Consider the following 21,767-nt stretch of genomic DNA (forward strand, 5'->3'; position numbering starts at 1 on the left):
AAGATCGTAACGTGAATGCATTTTAATATGGAACAGCTGTGTGAAGAGATTAACATGGACTCAGTTTTAAAGCCGTACCTATCTATAATCAGGTAGATTAATTCCCAAGAGTAATACACTTCCAAAGAATCCAAACATTATGTTCTAATTCTTAAACCTTTTGGCCTCATTAAATTGTGCTGTATATCTGCAGCCTCATTCATCAGCTCTCCGGATGCACCTCATCACACTTACCTGCGTTGCTCTGAATGATTTCTAATGTCATCTGGGTGAAAAATGAATGTAAATGAAGCATTCAGCAGCCACGTTTATGCCAAGCAAGACGCTTGGGGGGAGGGGGGGAGGCAGAATTCAAAGAGTAGTTTTCAGAGTTTTCTGTTAAAGCTCATCCAACTTTATGACTTGGTAATTTTGATATTTCTTGAAAACACAAGGGAACTTTGTTTTAAAGGATGTCTTTTAAAATAAAGTTATAATCAAATAGAGAATTTTTAAGAGTATTGAAAGCATTTTACTACATCTATCAAATTTTATTTTTGCACACTGGCCATTCGAAAAATAACATGGCTAGGGAAATTCTGAGTAATAGATTATGTAACAAATATTAATTATGCATGTATGGGATTGGTCATACAGGGTTCTAGATCCCGTCACCATAAACATCTTTGCTGCAAGCAATTTCACTGCAAACATTTTGCGGTGTAAATATTGGCTTTAAGGCAATTTCACCATAAAAGATAAAATCATGAAATATAAAAGAGGGTCATTCATTTAAAAAGACACAACGAAAGATGGAAAATGAGTAACAAGATGTAAAGGAATTTATTTTGCGTAATATAAAATATTTGAATTCGTTCCAAACATATAATGTGGATTCAGAGCGATACTGCAAAATTCACTGCTCTTATTTTGTGGGTTAACCTAAACACTGGTCTTCAAAGTCATTCATTCATTGTGTTATACTTGTTTTGGTTTTTTTGCTTGTTCATTTGTCTCTTCCCTCGGCATTATACTTTTTTTTTTTCCTCCTTTGTTTGCTAAAATCTCTTCCTTTGTTAAGAGAGGTATCAGTTTCCAAATACTAGGATGCATAATTGTCACTCAGTTTGCATTTTTTGTGTGTGCTGTGAAAGCCTTCTGCACTGTTGTTTCTTCTTGGCATACTGGCACATATCCATTGATAGACATTCCAAAGTTCTATAGGAAACGTGGGTTGACAACTCTGTGTCACAGTATATACCACTGTGAGGGCTAACAGTGATGTAATACAGAAATACACAGAAAAATCACAATTATACACAATTATACAGTATAATACAGAAATACACACAATAATGCATTGAAGGAGAAAGAAATCTAACTTTCAACCAGTTTGAAAAAACAGAACTGTCAAACCAAACTACCAATCAATTATTTTTTTTTTTATGTCTTATGTCAAAATTGCCTTATGGCCACTTAGTTATGAGGTGAAAATAATTGCAAAGAAAATCCTTGTGGCAAAGATGTTTATGGGATTTTTGCTTATGGCAAAAACACTGAACATTCTGGGTCATGTACACCCTTACATGACAAAGGTAGACAATTAATTATCTTCCATATCAGTATCTGTGGGCTGTGACTCTCTCAGACTGAGTGGGTGGGTGGGAGGTAGGGAATTCTGAATAAGAAGGAGAAGTTAGTTAGAAAGGGGTCCTCAAATTCATTCACAGCCATTTGAAGTCATATATGAAGTCCGTGTGTGTGTGTGTGTGTGTGTGTGTGTGTATATATATATATATATATATATATATACACACACACACACACACACACACACACACACACACACACTACTTTTGGTGGGTATATATACGTACTCTATGCACACATATGCCCTTAACAAAAGCAATTAACTATACAAAATGATGTCTTGGCCAAAGAAAAATACACTCAAAGGTCTGACTTAAAAGTGATCATCTGCTATCATCTATTCACTGTTAATTGATATGGAACATGCGAATACCAACAGATGATTTTTTTTTGTTTAATAAAGTTTTCCCACATGAGAAAATGCGGGAAGCCATTATACTTCAAGGTAGAGTTCGTAAGAAGGACAAGAAAGCAATTTTGCCATAAACATAATTACTACTTGTTCAGTTCAGGAAGCTATGATCTGCATCTATCTTTCCCTCCTCTTTCAAGGATCTCTGTCAATTATTTTTCTGTTTTGTATCTATAAGCTTTCCCTGTATGTCTCTGTATTAACCTGTAACACAGAATAATGAATTAGCTCTTCCATCCTTAAAAACAAAGTATGGAGATACACACACACACACCCATACCTGTGTGTGTATCTAAACTATGACCTTGAGTTCATGGTCTTAATTCCCCCGTGATATTTGCAAATATTTTAGAAAAAAATGTTTTATATTCAGATTTCTCTTTTCTCGCCCCTCGTTTACTTCTCAACCACCAGCTGGCTTTTATTCATACAATTTTATATTAGAAAGCTCATGCCAAAGTAGCACACATAGTCTCTTGTTACTGGAGATAAAATGGACAGAGGGGATGCCCATTTAAAATAGATATAGGGGTGCCTGGGTGGCTCAGTCGGTAGGCATCCAGCTTCAGCTCAGGTCATGATCTCACGGTTTGTGAGTTTAAGCCCCACAAGCTGCACTGACAGCTTGGAGCCTGGAACCTGCTTCAGATTCTGTGTCTCCCTCCCTCCCTCCCTCTCTCTCTCTGAAGTAAATAAACATTAAAATGTTTTCAAAAATAGATATAGGGGCGCCTGGGTGGCTCAGTGGGATAAGCGTCTGACTTTGGCTCAGGTCATGATCTCACATTTGGTGGGTTCGGGCCCTGCATCAGGCACTGTGCTGACAGCTCCGAGCCTGGAGCCTGCTTCGGATTCTGCTTCTCCCCCTCTCTTTACCCCTTCTCCACTCATGCTCTGTTTCTCTCTGTCTCAAAAATAAATAAAAATAAATAAATAAATAAATACACATAAATTTGTATGTATAGACATATCTGTGTATGTAGGTAAGCATATATGTGTAAGTGTGCTTATCACAAAAACTTTGCTACAGCCACTGAAATTAGAAACACAGAGACAATCAAGTATCTAATTCCAAGAACATCTTAATGTTTATGTTAGGTAAAAATAACAATTAAATATTGCAGAAACTAAGCGTTAATTTTCAAAGTTGCTTTGGCATTAATACAAGTGTGTGCCCTTAAGAAAAGTGTGTGTCCATAAAGCACAGGAGTCAGTATGTGAGCAAACAGAGAGACTGTTGCATAAGACTGGATTCATTAGTTTCACAAAAGTGAATGTGATATGAATCCTTTATCATGTGGTTTACTATGTTACAAAATGCTTTGTTTAAAAGTTTAGTTCCTATAAAAGGTGAAGGGGATGAGAAGCAGTGTTTCAAGATATTAATATTTAGACTGGACTTTTTTAGGATGCATAGAAGGAAAAATGGCTTTAAACCAGTAAATTCTTCATTTATTCAATTAAACAATTTGTGATAGTAGAGGATAAAAACTATTGCTTTCCTGATGACACAAATCCTCTTGTATTAAAACAAGGGAAAAAAAAACGTTTATGCTATGCCTTCAAGACATGTTATTGTGTTAATCCTGGATGCAAATACAGTTTTCAAGGAGAAAAAAATTACAAATGTAGATGAAAATTACTTCTCTTTTTATACATTTTTTGTTAATTTAAATTTGTTAAAATATATACTCCTTAAAAAGATTTGTCTGTGACAAATTCTGACATAATATGTAAAATTCATTGCCACATTAATTTAAGAATTCTTCCATTTTATTTTATTTTTAAATTTTTTTTAACGTTTATTTATTTTTGAGAGACAGAGAGAGACAGAGCCCAAGGAGGAGAGCGGGACACAGAGTCTGAAGCAGCCTCCAGCTCCGAGCTGTCAGCACAGAGCCAGACACGGGGCTCGAACTCACCAATTGCAAGATCATGACATGAGTTGAAGTCGGTCGCTTAACCGAGTGAGCCACCCGGGTGCCCCAAGAATCCTTCCATTTTAAAAGAAGAAAAGTATCCAGAAGTAAGTGAGATTCCCAGTGGTAGGTTTGGATGATACATTAATAAAATAAAAGATGATTTATCTAAACTTGTATCCGTTTAAAAACAGTGATATAAATGGTGGGGCTTGTACTTATATACTTCTATCATAAAATCATATTCTTAAAATTATGACTAAATTTAAGGTGCCAAAAGGTCACTTTCAAATGATGAAAGTAAGATTAACTACTAGAATTTTGAGATACAGTTGAATTTTGATTACATTTGTTTTGAGTTCTTTAAAATATGGTAATGTTAGAATTATTTAGAACATTTAAATAAGGTGAAAATTCCTTGCCCCAAGTTATTTTCATAATTACATATTTGTCCTTTAATAGAAGTCCTGCTTCCAACTTTTGTTAGATAGTCTCAATTTATTTACTGTCATGCATTAAAAACTATCTCCAAATCTGAACTCGCTGCTGGATACCTAGAGTTCAGAGGTAAACAAAACACAGGCCCAGTCTTGTGGGATCTAGTAATCCAGAGAGGGGACCAAGGAGAGCTCCCATGGGGAGAGTACAGTGTAAGGGACATGTAGGATCCCATACAGTGTGCTTTGGGATCAGAGCACAAGAATCCAAACAAGCCTGGAGGGGAGGGTGGTGTCAGGGACATCCTCTAGGGGGTGATGATTGCCCTGAATTTTGAAAAATGAGAAGTTACTAAGTAAGGTAATTAAATATACATTATATCTTAGATTAATGCACCTGGATCTTCCCATTTCTTTTCATTCTGATACTTTTTTGGAAAGAACTATTTATAACATCAAGTTATCATCTGAAAGTATTTGGTCAATGGTTCAATTTATTAACTTTTTCAAAAGAAATGGTTTCTCTATACAATTAAAAACACTAGGTCCTTAGGAAAAAAAGGGAAAAAAACCTCAACCTATGGATGAAACTTATGTCATAACATAATTACAGTATATGTAAGTATTCAAAGAGTTGAGTATTAAAAAGATTTGTAGTGAATTTGATGTTTTATGTATGTGTATGTTTTCAATTCTTCGATCATATTGCAATCACATATAGGCTAAAAAGCACCTAGGAGTATTCAAAGTATTCTAAAAAATTTCGTCAATACTGTACCCAATTATTCACAATACTGTGTCTGCAAAACTATCTAAATATATTAATTCATCTTTTCCCTCTCTCCTTTTAATTCCTAAAATACATATAAAACAATCTACTACAGCTCATGATGAACTACACCTCTCCAAATGGTGAAAACAGCAATTAAAACTAAAGCGAATTGGCATTTTCTTCAATAGAGAGTTCTTCTGGATCAATGTGTAATATCTGTTGGAATTCTGGAAACACAAGAAATAGCTTATGATTTATCATTACGTTCTTAATGGATCCTTAGCATTTTAGAAAACCGAATTAAGAATCATTCTCTTATCAAATGTGAAGAGTCAGTCAGAAAGTTGAAATAAACTGATGGTAGGATTGCTAGAAAGATAGTTACAGTTGATATCCTCTGCAGTATCAGCAGGTTTAGGTACATGGATGAACGTTCGAAATAGGTCTCCCAACAATACTTTTTTCTGCAGTTACATAATCACTGAAACAAATATATTACAACCTCAAAATTCCTGTCTTCACATTCCTGATTCCTTATGGAAACAGCATACTTTAAAAATATTATGCATATTAAAGAATTTGTCTAATATATTCTATTGAGTGTGTAAAACTGAATAAAGGAAACTTCCTCGAAAATGGTGCTGGGAAGCCAGAAGGGGAAGGGGGAGGTCTCAGGCCCTAACACCCCTCATCAGGTGCAGATCCCAGTAAGAAGAAGTACTTTGCATTTGCAACAAAAACAGCCTACTTTCCCACTCCAGCAGGAGAAAGAACTTCTCTTTGCCCAGGAACGAGCTCAGCCAATAACAAAATATCTCAACTCAGCCAAGGAGAAACCATCGCCACCCTGAACGCTGGCTTTCCTCCAGTGGGTTTTGGCTCAAGCAGTGGTTTGCAACTCTCTCTTTTTTTTTTTCCCTGCAGAGTTCCTCTTCTTTGATATGGATACTTGCCTACCGCTTGCCATAGCTTACATGTCCTGAGCTGGAATTCTTCTGCTATTCCTGAATAAACCCATTTTGCTGATAAAATAACTGGCTGTTTTACTTTTTTTTTTAATGTTTATTTATTTTTGACAGAGAGAGAGACAGAGCATGAGCGGAGGAGAGGCAGAGAGAGAGGGAGACACAGAATCGGAAGCAGGCTCCAGGCTCTGAGCTGTCAGCACAGAGCCCGACGCGGGGCTCGAACTCACAGACCGTGAGATCATGATCTGAGCTGAAGTCGGACACTCAACCGACTGAGCCACCCAGGCGCCCCTGGCTGTTTTACTTTGAAAGTTGACAAAATAAAAATGATTTTCAAATAAGGATGCAATTTTTGCTGTTATAAATTGCTTCATTTGGAAATCTACACAACAATGTCTATATGAAGATAATTTTTAGACATATGTAGGAAGTTTTAGTATTACTATAATAAATGATCACAAAGTTTTCCTAGAAAAGCTTAAACTGTTCCTATTTTTCCATTCTCTTCTGGTTACTCTCTTCCTATAACATTTTCTCATACAGAATTTATACATAAGAAACAGATAGGATTTTATAGGTCCAAATTATTTTATTAATAAATTAGATAGAAGGTAATTAAGGATCACATAAAAAGTATTAAGCTGAATAATTCTGTAACTGCGTCAGTGGTTTATAATCCATGATCCATATGACTTTATAATCAGCATGCTAATTTCCCCTCTTAGTGACCCTCCCTCACATCTCTTTAAAAACCACGTACATTGATACCAAAATGAAAGAAAATACTAGAAAATCACTCACTTTTTTATCTTTGTTGTATTTGGCAAATATCTCCTGGGCTCTCTCTTCTCCTCCATCCGTGAACAACATGATAATCTTATTGCAATTGGCTCTAGAAACATTATACTGTAAATAAAATTTAAAAAATGTGTATCATTCACACACAAAAAGGTAAGGAATATGAAGCAATAAGGAAAGAGCACGAACAGACTGCAAGGAAGGGTGTAGTATCTGTTCAGTAAGTATACTCTAAAGAACCAGTTCTCGGGTCAGGCCAGACCCATCTCTACAAGGGACTCTCCTCACCCCCCAGATATCCATGGGTCTCACTTCCTTTTGGTCTTTGATCAAATGTCACCTATCAGTGAAGAATTTGCTGAAAATGGCTTTAAATTGTACTCTCTCTCCCAGGTGGCATTTTTCTTCATAGCATTTTACATTGTTTTATGCATACAGTATGTATTTTATTTGTTTGCATTTTGTTCGCTTCCCCTGATTGAATGTTAAGTGCTGTAAGGGCATGAAGCTTTGTCTTGTCTGATCCTGAAGAGCCTGGCATGTAATAACTTCTCAGTGGTTGATTAATAAATGGATTTTAAATGGTTATGTCAGTTTTATGCCCCTGTAATTGTACCAGAAACAAATAAGTGGTATTAATGAAAAATGTGCATACCCTTCCACATGTATTTTCAATCCATTGACAAACATTTTTGCTCCCTGTCCTCTTCCTTCACTGTATTTTATTCACTTTACCGCCCCAAACTGCAAACTTCTAGTTGATCCCTAACACCCAGCACTCTTTTGTATCTTTGTAAAGGCTGATACCTAATCCCAGAATATCCTCCTATCCTCTCTCAATCTGCCACACATACTCGAATCCTCAAAGACTCAATTCCAAAGATAAATCCTCCCTTAAAGCTTCAGGTCCCCAAAGAGTCAGACAGAGGAAAACAGTGATTAGCACCAAAGGGCCACTAAGATGAAGAACTAATTTAGAAAGCTGGAGTTCTCTGAGGTCTGAAATCATCATCTCAAGCTCCTACTGTTGTGAAATGTGTTTGCACAAGTGTTGAGAATAAAAGATTTCACTACTTTACAAACGCTCAGCTTCTCTGAAAATGTCAAGCCTCCAGCTCAGTACTGCTGAATGGAGGTATAATGCAAGCCAAATTTGTCATTTAAAAATTTTTAAAGCCACACTAAAGAATGTCTGAAAAATATCTGAAATTAATTCTACTAATATATTTTATTTAACCTAGTCACCCCCAAAATATTATCAATTGAACATGGAATCCATATGGAAATTATTGAAATAATATGCATTTTTTTTTCTTTCACACTAACTCTTCAAATTCTGGTGTGTATTTTATGTTTATAATGCATTTCAATTCAAACCAGCCGCATTTCAAGTCTCAACAGCCACATGTGATTTTGAGTAACATAAAGGCCATCACTGCCCTGGCCTTAAAATGATTACTATTTTTGAAAGAAATCATTCATTCTCTTGTAGTATTTAGGTTTCTTAAAAAAAAAAAAAAAACATATCTAACTTTTCAAAGAAGATAAATCTCATTTCCTGTTGTAAAAGTTAATCAAGATAATATTATGCTCTACTGATGAAAAGATCCCATTTCATATAATGGCATCCCATTGACTAGGCCATTAGAACACTGGCAGTTAAAGCTTTAAACCAAGTATTATGAAAACTCAAATACTGACTAATATAATTTGTCACATTCAAGCATAGTTCTTTAAAGAAAGCCATCTGAAAATTGGACTTATCAAAAAGTTTCATATTTTATCATCAAAATGCTTTCATGAAAGATGTTGAAAATCCCTTAACTAGAATTAATTTCTTTGATGATTTCATTTTATCTACATATATGAGATGGGCAAAATAACACATACTTAAAAGACTGTTTCATAAAAGTGATTCAAGGTTCTTCATTAGAACTTGGTTCCAATTTTGGAAGTAATGTTGGTATTGTTATTACTCAACACAAATACGAGGGTAGGTAAGGACATTGGGGCGTGCTGATCATTTGTGTAATTAGAATAGTAATGGTTCCCAAGAAGGATAGATATTAGGACACACAAAAAAGGCGGAATGAAGAAATGTTTTGCTTTCAACAAGATTTTTCCCCAGGAGGAGCCTCCTGAGTAGACACGTGGTCCAGCAAAGTCAGCAACTAGTCAAAGGAAGTGCAACTATCTAAAGAATCACACAATCATAACAATTATATGTTACCGATTTGTAACAAATTAAGAAAAGGAAAGAACTCGACTATTTCAATAAAATGACAGTACAGTTGGTAACTTATTTTGTTATTTCATAACAAATTATATTACGTGTCTTCTTGCTTATCTTTGTGTTCTGTGTGGCCAGTATACAGCCCAGAATCTATCATACTTATATTTAATTTTTTTTTTGAAAAATGCATCTCCGTATATTTGTAATATTTTCTGAAATGCAACTGAGGACTAATTCAAATCTTAATTTAAGGCATACTGTGGGATAAATGATACATTTAATTCTATTTGATACTTGATTTAGGGATCTTAATAATAGACCTTGCAATGACAAACAAAAAAACAGAGAATGACATTGTGCAATAAGACGACTAGAAGTATTTGGAAGAGGTAACAAAATTCCCTTCAACTTTGAATAAGGCAAGGCATGACATGTGGGAAAATTACTTTAAAATGAAGAACTGTAATACGTAAGGGACATGTGGAAAGCAGGCCAGATGAGACTGGCTTCAGGAATAACTGAGAACAGATTAAAAATAATTTATAATTGTAGAGGCAGTACGAGAGGCCAATAGGAGTTAAATCATATTTTATCAGCAACTAGTAATGAATCTGGGAGTTAATGTGGCCTCTCTACTGAGACTGGCTCTGAAATAGTACATTAGGCTTGAGACTCCTTATCATTTCACAACTGAAACCTGAATAGGAGGGAACGAAGTGAGGCAAATTAACAATACCAAGAAGAGCAATTAAGATGCCACCAACTTGGTTGACTCAAAAGAAAAAGAACTTCTTTGAAAAAACTCCACAAACTTGTATTTCTTTACTACAGAAAGAATACATCTTAATCTAATGGTCAATTACATTTGAATTTCAAAGTTCTGAGTTTTCATCCTTCTATGAGCCAACATACATCATTTCGTAAGCATATGCATTTTACCAAATGTAACTCCCCTGGGAACTACAACACTGAACTACTTGGCTTTTCTGTCTCCTTACTTGCTGATCTAATGCTATCTAATAAATATCACCACCGCAAACTCGGTATGTCTGAAACGGAGCTATTACTACCCTCACATACCTCTACTTAGATTCCTGGGTTACCAGCCACCTAGCATTCTAGTCCAGAGAACTATCTGATTATCACCACATCACCCTCCTTAACATTTTTTTTGCCTTTACTCCAACACCAGGATTTCTGTAACAGCTAAACTTAGAACACTCGTTAGACCATGTCATTCTCATATTATAAACTTTTCATTTGCTCCTAAACACCTCATTAACTGATACCCCATGGCCTTTTTATTTCCCTTGCAGCTCCCGCATTGCTATGTCCCAGCCATGCCAAACCACCTGCCATTTTTCCAATGTGCCATGTTGTCTTATACAACTGTGGCTTTGTCCATGTTGTTCTTTTTCTCTGAAGTGATTTTCCCTCTCTCGTGTACCTACCTAAATTCTACTCATTCTTCAAAATCCTGTTTTAAAGGAAATGCCCCACTTTCCTGAGCTCCTTTGGGTAAGTCGAACTCCGCCTCAGTAATGTTCAAATAAACACACTGTGAATGCCCTATAACAGCACTAACGCATTGTACTAGGAATGATGATTTACCATGTCATGCTGGACCTTCTTGAGATCAGACAGCCTTGTTTACTTCTGCTATTCTAGCAATAGTAATGTGACAGGAAATTGTGAGGCACACAATAAATATTGGCTGAATGAACAAATGAATGAGGCAACCAATCAGACATCTTGAAAACTATTTTAGAAGCCTTACTTAGGGAACAACCAAGTCCGACTTGCAGACAAGACTGCATTTTAGGGCCTATTCGGTGACTCAGCAAATATGGTATGAATGATGAGCTGACTCTGTACCAGACACGTGCTAGTCATTAACTATAGTAATAATGACCATGACTCCAATACCAAGGCAACAACTCACACTCACATGACGTTTGCTATGTGTCGGGTTCTGTGGACAATCCTGTCTACGGCCCTCTCTGCTGTACATGCCATGGTGTAAGTGAGGAAACCAAGGTATAGAAAGGTTAGGTTCACACTCTCAACCATGGTGATAATAGTGCCTCATGAGAGATAAAAACCTGAATGACGACTCCTGCTCTAGAAGAGCTCAAAATGACAGACAACATGGCCACTTGAAAACACTAGACCACAGCGTGAGTTACGTGCTATGGTATGGGGCAGGCAGCAAGCATGACGGAGTCTGAGAGTCTAACTGGAGACGTGGATGGGTGATCTGGTGAGGGAGAGATCTTCACTGAGGAAGAAATTCCTGCTCTGAGACTCATATCCTATTCCCCTTAATGTCTGCCATTTGGACCTTTGTGGACATTAAGTAACAACTTTAAGAACCAAATAGATGTTTGAAACTAAAACATTTCTACCAACCACTGGATGACTGAAAAACACAAGTTTCCACATAAATATGGCAGCAACTGAAATAAGAAAAAAGAAATGATATTCTAAATATGCCAACTAAGTTTGAAGTGCTTATGCAAAATTAAATAATTATCGTATGAATGTTTCTTTTGGAAAGAGAGTTCAAAGAGATGATGGAAGAGAAGATCTAAAAGGAAAAGAATGTCTACACGGTGTATGCCTTTGAGTTCGGGATTTAAAAATAAAAGTAGTTCAAAGATTTCTACTGCCTGGACACATCTGCTTTTTAAATAAAAGAAAAACAGCAGTTATGTAACTGATAGTTACTGGTAGTACTAACTACCAGCCTACTGAAATTCATATGCTATGATTCAGTAATAAAAGAGAAAAGGGGATGGTATGGATACTTACATTAAGCAGCTGTTCGAAAGCAAAACTAAAGCCTTTCTTATAGTCTGTGATTCCTTTTGCTGTGATGTTATTCACTGCATCTTTCAGCACTTTCTTATTTCTTACGTTGGCTTGGACAAGGTGCTGAAAACAGCTCACATCCTGGGCATTGCTGTTAAACTGTGAAAGACACAAAAGTAAATACACAAATGAACATGAAAATCAATCACACAATTTTAGTTGCATTTGTGACTTCTACGTCCCAATCCTGTTGTGCTTTTTCTTTCATAAAGGAAAATGAGTAAACTGGTAACTGAAGTGCACTGAGGATCAAATAGCAATTTTCATCTAAGCCTCCCTCCTACTGTAACCCTGAGCCTGTGACTCACCTTCATGAAGCTTAGCTTCTCTGATTATGAATTTGGGACTTTAATTATGTAAGATCCCTTTCAGCTCTCAAATACCCGAGCATTTGGCGGGGGGAACCCAAAAACAACAAACAATGAAATGTATTCAGAATCCAGAAATGATATGGAACAGGTTCAAGGAGAAACTAGCCATTTGCTTGCCTCTCAAAGGAAAAGCTAGGAGGGAAAATATTACACTTAACGACAGGAACAGGTTTAACGAAGGAAAGTAATATGAAAGAATTAGGAACAATGGGTGGCCTTTCAGAACCATCACTCCACAGCTTATATACAGAATGTCGTGGAATCATGAAGGCAAGGCTAAGGGCAAGCAGGTCCTGGAAGACAGGTTTTGCTCTAAGTGACGAGTCCCTGAACCACAAGGATGCTACAGGAGGAGAGAATGTAAACTTTGATACCTGTCCAAAAGTGAAAAATCTAACAATCATCACCAAAGCAGTATCACCAACCCCACAAAACGTGTGCACATAGTTCACTGGGCATTTCCAAAAGAACATAAGAACAAGAGAAGTAATGCAGTGAGATCCAGGGCACTAGAGGTCAGTGGGATCATCCTACCGTTGATCAACTCTGTTATTTGTATTGGGCTCTTGGGGCCTAGAGTCACATCTGCAAAATGAAGTTAATAATAAAAACATATTTTCTAGAAGGTAGGGGTCTGGCCAGATGAAGTGCTGGAGATATTCTTAAAAACATATAATTAAATAATTTTAACAGGTGGATCACAAACCAAAATATAAACTTTGTAACTGATCACATACTTTTATAAATGTAAAACATCATTCCTTTTTTTTTCCCTCTGGAAATCAGTGAAGCTTAATTATAAGGTGCACTGCACATTTCATTAATTCAATAAGCAAATGTTTACTATCAGCCTGTCATAGGTCAAAAATTATGGCAGGTGATGGTTTTATGCCTTCAGACATTTAGTAAATTATGCACAAACATATACATACATGTAAGCACATATATGATGTCTGCCTTCTGCTGCATTTATTCTAGAAATATTAATTTTTTCCTCTTTGCAAATATCCTACAAGATAAGTATTATTACTATTCATGAGGAAACTTAAGCACTGGGAGGTTAAATAACTTGCGCATTGTCACAAAGCAAATAAGAGACAGGATCAGATTAGCACTGTGACACAGAGTCTGGGGGATTTTAACTATTCTTATAGAGCCTCTTACTGTATTACAATATATTATGATTCATTCTGTAAAGCGATATAATATTAGTCCCTAGGAGACAATATAATGAGTGGGTTCTAGTTTGTACTGTGAGCAGTCAGGGGGAAATTCCTGTGAGAAATGACATTTCCTGTGATTCTAGAGAAATGTTTCATTTAAGACTATGGAGGAAGGCAAAAAGAACAACAATGTAAAGGGCTATGATGTTACGGGCAGAGAGAATACTTTCAGAAAAATATAAAGGAGGAGAGTTTAGCTCACTCACATATGACTGAGGACAATGACATAAAAGGAGTTCAGAGAGGAAGCAGGGCTAGATCATTCAGGGACTAACAGAAATGCTGAAGAATTGGGATTCGCTTTTCTGTCAAATGGTAAGTCACAGATTTTAAGCCACAAACAAAACAATTTAATGTAAAATTTTAAGAGATCATCTGAGCTGCTGTTTGGTAAACAGATTTAAGGTGAGCAATATTTAAAGGAGGGAAAATTATTAGAAGGCTATCGTAGTAACCTAGCTGAACATAATAAGGGGCTCTTGATTTGGAGACGGTCAGAACAGGAGGGGGTACAGATCTATTTTGGAGGAAGAATCCACAGCATATGATGGTGAAGTGGGTGTATAGCTGAGGAAGGCAATAGTGCCCTAAATGCCATGCAGGTGTCTGACATGGGCATCAGGATGGTGGAGGGTAGCAGGAGTGATAGGTTCAGGGGTACCTGGGGAAAAGACCAGGGAAGTGTAGAGCTCAAGGGAGGGCGAGTTTTCATAAATTCCAAGTGTGAGACTCAAAAAAAATCTTGGCTAAAGGTTAAAAAAAAAAAAAAAAAGAAGAAGGCTTCAGCATAGAAATTTGGTTTAAAACCTTGCATGTAACGATTCCAAACCCAGATAAAGACCCCACTAAAAAGGAGTACTATAGACCAATTTCCCTGATGAACATGGATGCAAAAATCCTCAACAAGATACTAGCCAACCAGATCTAACAATACATTAAAAGAATTATTCACCATGATTAAGTGGGATTTGTACCTGGGATGCAGGGCTGGTTCAAAATCAGCAAAACAATCAATGTGATACATCACATCAATAAAAGAAAGGACAAGAACCACACGATCTTCTCAATAGATGCAAAGAAAGCATTTGCAAAATACAGCATCCTTTATTGATAAAACACTCAAGAAAATAGGGACAGAAGGATTATACCTCAAGATCGTAAAAGTCATATATGAAAGACCCCCTCCCTGCTAATATCATCCTCAAAAAAACGTAGAAAAACTGAGAGCTTTACCCCTAATGTCAGGAATATGACAGGGATGTCCACTCTCGCCATTGTTATTCAACATAGTATTGGAAGTCTTAGCCTCAGCAATCAGACAACACAAAGGGATATAAGGCATACAAATCAGCCAGGAGGAGGTCAAATTTTCAATCTTCACAGATGAAATTATACTCTATATGGAAAACCCAGAAGATTCCACCAAAAAACTGCTAGAACTGGTCCATGAATTCAGCAAAGTTGCAGGACATAAAATCAATGCACAGAAATCAGTTGCATTTCTATACACCAATAATGATGCAACAGAAAGAGAAATCAAGGAATCGATCCCATTTACAATTGCACCAAAACCCATAAAATACCTAGGAATAAACCTAACCAAAGAGATGAAAAATCTGTACACTGAAAACTATAGAAAGCTTATGAAAGACATTAAAGAAGACAAAAAAAAAATGGAAAAGCATTCCATGCTCATGGATTGGAAGAACAAATATTGTTAAACTACTGATACTACCGAAAGCAATCTACATATTCAATGCAATCCCTATCAAAGTAACACCAGATGAACATAAGGGAAGGGAAACAAAAATAATATAAAAACAGGGAGGGGGACAAAACAGAGAGACTCTCAAATATGGAGAACAAACTGAGGGTTACTGGAGGGGTTGTGGGAGGGGGGAGGGGCTAAATGGGTAAGGGGCACTAAGGAATCTACTCCTGAAATCATTGTTGCACTATACACTAACTAATTTGGATGTAAATTAAAAAAAAAATAAAAAAGTAAAAAAAAAAAAAAAAAGAAAGAAACTAACACCAGCATTCTTCACACAGCTAGAACAAACAATTATAAAATTTGTATGGAACCAGAAAAGACCCCAAATAGCCAAAGCAATCCTGAAAAAGAAAACCAAAGCTGGAGGCACCACAATCCCAGACTTCAAGCTGTAATCATCAAGACAGTATGGTACTGGCACAAAAACAGACACTCAGATCAGTGGAACAGAATAGACAACCCAAAAATGGACCCACAAATGTATGGCCAACTAACCCTTAACAAAGCAGGAAAGAATATTCAGTGGAAAAAGTCTCTTCAGCAAAGGGTGTTGGGAAAACTGGACAGCGACATGCAGAAAACTGAACCTGCACCATTTTCTTATATGATATACAAAATGAAACTCAAAATGGATGAAAGATCTAAACATAAGACAGGAAGCCATCAAAATCCTAGAGGAGAAAGCAAGCAAAATCCTCTTTGACCTCAGCCGCAGCAACTTCTTACTCAACAAGTCTCTGGAGGAAAGGGAAAGAAAAGCAAAAATGAACTACTAAGACCTCATCAATATAAAGAGTTTCTGCACAGTGAAGGAAATAATAGCAAAACTAAAAGGCAACCAACGGAATGGGAAAAGGCATTTGCAAATGACATCTCAGATAAAGGGCTAGTAATCCAAAATCTATAAAAAACATCACATTTAACACCCAAAAAACAAATAATCCAGTGAAGAAATGGGCAAAAGGCATGAATAGACACTTTTCCAAAGAAGACATACAGATGGCTAACAGACACAGGAAAAAATGCTCAACACCACTCATCATCAGGGAAATACAAATTAAAGCCACAATGAGATACCACCTCACACTACTTGGAATGGCTACATTAACAACTCAGGCAACAACAGATGATGGCAAGGATGTGGAGACAGAGGGACCCTTTTGCACAGCTGGTGGGAATCCAAACTGGTGCAGCCACTCTGGATAACAGTTTGGAAGTTCCTCAAAAAATTAAAAATAGAATTAACCTAGGGCGTAGCAATTGCACTACTAGGAATTTATCCAAAGGATATAGCTGTGCTGTTTCGAAGGGGCACATGCACCCCAGGGTTTACAGCAGCACTATTGACAATAGCCAAAGTATGGAAAGAGTCCAAATATCCATCGACAGATGAATGGATAAAGAAGATGTGGTGTGTGTGTCTATATATATATACACATACATATATATATACATACATATACATATATACATATACATATACACATATATATACATATGCATATATACACATATACACATATACATACATATACATATAAACATACATACATATACACACACACACACACACACACACACACACAACAGGGTATTACTAGGAAATCAAAAAGAAGGAAATCTTTCCATTTGTAAAAACGTGGATGGAACCAGAGTATATTATGCTAAGTGAAATTAGTCAAAGAAAGACAAATATCCTATGACTTCACTCATATGCGGAATTTAAGATACAAAACAGATGAACACAAAGCAAGGGAAGCAAAAATAATACAAACACAGGGAGAGGGACAAAACATAAGAGACTCTTAAATAGAACAAACTGAGGATCGCTGGGGGCGGGGGGTTGTGGGTGGGGGATGGGCTAAAAGGGTAAGGAGGATTAAGGAAGACACTTTTGGGGATGAGCAGTGAATGTTATATTAGGGGATAAATCACTGGAATCTACTCCTGAAATTATTGCACTACATGCTAACTAAATTGGATGTAAATTCAACAAAAATAAAAATAAAACTTTAAATATAAAAGGGAAGTAGAAAAATGAGTCCCTAAGACAACAGTTGAAATAAGTTTGCATGGAGGCAGGAAAAAAATCAGTAGACTGGGCTATTTGGGGTGACAAGAGGGGAAAAAATAGGTCTCAGGAGGAAAAACACTGCAGTTCAGATACAAAGATGGGGAATTCAAAGTGCCCACTGAACTCATCCACATTATACAATGTCAGTGGAGGGGGCAGGGCCCCCCCCCACACACTGAAGCACAATGGGAAGTGGTAGAACATGCAGAGGCACGTCTTCCACATCTTCAAAGCACTTCGGCTGGGAAGAAAGAAGAAAAAGATTGGGGTACCTCTAAGGGTAAGCCTGAGGTCAAGGAAAGGCTTCCCTCAAGTGGAGGGTCACTAGAGCAAGAGAGGTTCATATCGAAGAGCGAAGGAAGAAAAGATGCAGGATAGTAGAGAGCGAAATACAAAGTTCTTGTGAAGGTGGGAAGGACACTTACAGCCTATGTGTGGAGGAATGACCCTTGAATGTGCATCGACTTCAATGATCCAGGTAAAGAGCACGGGCTGAGTACCGATGCTGGGTGTATGCATAGATTAGGGGTTGAAAAGGTGACAGTCAACATCTGAACAGCAAAGCAATCAATGTAAAGTAAGGGAGGGGGCACCTGGGTGGCTCAGTTGGTTAAATGTCAGACTTCAGCTTAGGTCACGATCTTTCATTTCTTGAGTTCCAGCCCCAAGTTGGGCTCCGCGCTGACAGCTTTAAGCCTGGAGCCTGCTTCGGATTCTGTGTCTCCCTCTCCCTCAGTACCCGCCCCTCACCGGTTGATGCTCACTCTCTCTCTCTGTCTCTCTCAGTCTCTCTCCGTCTCCCTCTCTCTCTCTCCCCCCTCTCTCAAAAATAAATGAACATAAAAAAATAAAAAGATAAAGGGAGGAGATGGAAGGTTTGGAGAGAATACAGATAAAACAAGAAGGAAAATGTCCTGCACAGATAATTGAGTTCTTTCTCATTTTTATTTGAACACTACTTTCAGGTACATCATATATATGAAGAAAAAGCTCCAATACATATTTTTTGCTTTTTCCATAAAATCAAATGTTGAAAACTTAGTATCTTCAGATCTAAATTCCACTGCCTCTTTCGTTCCATTCTTTGATAACTTGACACAATCTTATCTTACACATTCTATTTTGAAAACAAAAGAATGTGAGAATTCCCATGTTAGAACGTTTAAAAAAAAGTTTGCTAGTACATCAACAGTAAAATATCTGACTTTAGAGAATTATTAGAAATGGTTATAGGAGATGTTATTAACTGATTTAAACAACGAATCATGATAAAATTAGAAGTTATGCGGAAAATGAACACTAAATAATGTATTGCCCCGAGTCTTTTGGTTGGCCTTGAACTGCTTTTAACACATAAGAATGAAGCATCTCGTTAAGTCACTTTAACAAACTGATTAAATGTAAATTCAATTCATTAAATACAAATTCAGTGGTGTGTAACAGAAATTCTCTGATTATACTCATAATAAAATTCATAAATAATGCAGAGAAACAAATAGCTTACAAAGTCTAAGTCCCTAGAGCGAATCTTACCCTCCTAGGAAAGGGATGAGAAAGTTTAAAAGTTCTAAATTAGGCAAATGTATATTTCACAGACACCTTACACTCGTCCGCTTTTAGAGTAGACAAAAAGAACAGGTTTATTTTCACAAGCTGAAACTGCAGTCTTTGGTAACATGTGCCTAGACGTCAATTTATAAACCACATATTTAATACATGAATCATACATATATTAAAAACCTTAGGGCAAAGTTCACTAATATAGTATTACAAAGCTTCGAAATTGTATCCTGTGAACAAAAATTGATTTAAGGAGGTCAGTTTTTGTCATCTACTAAGAAAATGCTTTTAAAAAAAATGTATATTTAATCCTACAGAGTCAGAAATCCAAACTAACACACTGATTCCTTTCCTGATCCCAGAAAATTCAGCTGAGTAGATCCCTTATTAGAACTGCTGAGAAAATTGCTGCTAGCATGCGGAGAGAGAAAGAAGTGTGGGTCAGAGTGAGCATGTGGGGTATAAATCCAGTGGGACTTTGTATCCCTGCTCCAGCAAATGAACATTCTTTCCTCTCCTCCTTCCCTATCACCTGTTCCTCTGCCTACCTGCAACACTTCTCTTTCTCACTTGGTTGTTGTTCTTACCTCAACAGTTGTTCTTTACAAAGGGCTTTCCTGACCTTCCCTGACTAGATCCAACCATCCCATTGTAACCTCTCCTAGGCCTAGATGGATCTCTTCTTTACAGAATACAACACAGTTAAAATTTCCTATTTCTTTGTATGGTATCCTGATAGATGTCTCCTTTGGATTAGAAGTCCACACAAAGAAAACAGCCATCCCACCATTGCAACCTTAGCACTTGGCATATAATAGTATGCTATAAATATCTAATGAGTATATGAATGGAGTTCCATTAGAAGACAGTGTGAAATGTTGACCAAAATCAAGTTATAGGAGTGCCTGGGTGGCTCAGTCAGTTAAGTGGCCAACTTCAGCTCAGGTCATGATCTCGTGGTCTGTGAGTTCGAGCCCCACATCAGACTTTCTGCTGTCAGCGTGAAGCCGACTGTGGGTCCTCTGCCTCCCTCATTCTGCCCCTCCCCCGCTTGCATTCTCTCTCAAAAATAAATATTAAAAAAATCCAAGTTATAGATTTCTAAATGTAGAAATTATATTTTAGCTCTACAATATGTTCTTAAACTTGTATATTCCTAAATATAAGTGTTTTGTCCAAATAGACACTATTCAAACACCCAAATGAAGATGGACGTAAAACACTTATCATAGAGACTGACACAAAGTAGATGTTAGGTCAAGTGCAACTCTATCTTTTAAAAAAATAATTTTACTATAAACATTAGTATGCTCAATTCTCAAAACAGAACAGACCCTAGATTAATGATGAACAATATCAGCTTTAGTGGGTTTTAAATAAAGTTCACTAACAGGACGATACAGGTATCCTTCAAACACTAACTTAATGTCTGAAACAGCCTCTGAGATAACCATCAACAATAAATTTCAATGCTTCCAAAGAACCTTCCTGTTAAATATCACAGTCAAATACACCCATCAAATTAAAAGATACTTCCAGAGCCAAAATAAATCACTAACCTTTCAAATGAATTTAAACTCCTGGTTTGATAAAGACAGTATTTTTGTTCTCATGTACTCTGCTAAGTAAGAAATCATTTCACAAAATACTTCGGACAGACAGAACTCTGTTCATTGAATTCACCTTGGATAAAGATGATGAAATGTTGGCACTGCCTTGATACACACCATAAGTCGAAGTAGCATCAAGTCCTTAGAAAGCAAATTTGTCTACAAATGGCACCCTCATGGGGTGTTCTAACACATCTTCACAGGGCACCAGGTCTACCTTTGAAATGGTTAGCAGGGTCAAGTAGTTTTCCTCTAGAAATAGTAAAAATTAGGGGTGCCTCGGTGGCTTAGTAGGGTAAGCGTCTAAGTCCTGGTTTCAGCTCAGGTTATGACCTCACAGTCATGGGTTCAAGCCCCACATCAGGCTCCACAATGACCATGGAGCCTGCTTGGGATTCTCTCTCTCTCTCTCTCTCTCTCTCTCTCTCTGCCCTCACCCCACTTGTGCTCATTCTCTCATTCTCTCTCTCAAAATAAATAAGTAGGTAAACAACAACAACAAAAAACACCCACCTCAAATCCAGACCTGCCTGCTTTGAAATATGGGTAATTCTTGAAATTACAAAATACAAGTGAACTTATTTACATAATCTAAGTATAATAAATAATTTATGTAACTTATATTATGCAGGATTATTTATTTCGACAAATTATCTAAATTAAATAAACTATAATTTTGTGTGTCAAGTCTTTACAATTATGATATGAGAAGCTATCCACACTTTGGACACCAGATGGCGATGCAGGAAAATAAAAGCAAAGTGAACAGAGGATATGATCTTTAAAATCTTGGTTAAGTTTTATTCCTATTTTAAATATTTTTATTTTCTTATTTTTACAGGAAATTTAAAAATGGGAAATATTATAAGGCAACAAAATGGTTATCCTAAAACTCAGAGAAATAGCTGATAACATTTATCCATACACATATGCACATAATCAGTTAAGAATGATTTTTCAAGTTTTTTAGCTATTGCCAAATTAACTTCCAGAAATTGTGTGCCAATTTATAATATTTTTGTAACAGTCTCACTCCACTTTCATGAACACGTAACATTTTTATTTGCTAAATCCTAAGTACAAAGATTATTTCAATCTTTTAATTACTTGAATTTT

At 36.6% G+C, this 21,767-nt stretch overlaps 1 protein-coding gene across 5 annotated transcripts in view; it reads right to left on the reverse strand.

The window, feature by feature from the left end:
* Positions 1 to 21,767, reverse strand: part of CACNA2D1 (calcium voltage-gated channel auxiliary subunit alpha2delta 1) — a 709,277-nt gene that overhangs the window by 80,280 nt on the left and 607,230 nt on the right. For all 5 annotated transcript variants that reach the window (XR_007150230.1, XM_047849277.1, XM_047849276.1 and 2 more), the window contains 2 exons: positions 11,980 to 12,138; positions 6,939 to 7,043 (listed from right to left, as the gene is read on the reverse strand). Coding sequence is in view for 4 of the 5 variants with exons in the window: in XM_047849277.1 (XP_047705233.1) it covers positions 6,939 to 7,043; positions 11,980 to 12,138 (264 nt within the window). In the remaining variant the exon portion in view is untranslated. The remainder of the gene's footprint in view (positions 1 to 6,938; positions 7,044 to 11,979; positions 12,139 to 21,767) is intronic.

The sequence above is a fragment of the Prionailurus viverrinus genome, chromosome A2 (assembly GCF_022837055.1).
Source record: "Prionailurus viverrinus isolate Anna chromosome A2, UM_Priviv_1.0, whole genome shotgun sequence".
Lineage (NCBI taxonomy): Eukaryota > Metazoa > Chordata > Mammalia > Carnivora > Felidae > Prionailurus > Prionailurus viverrinus.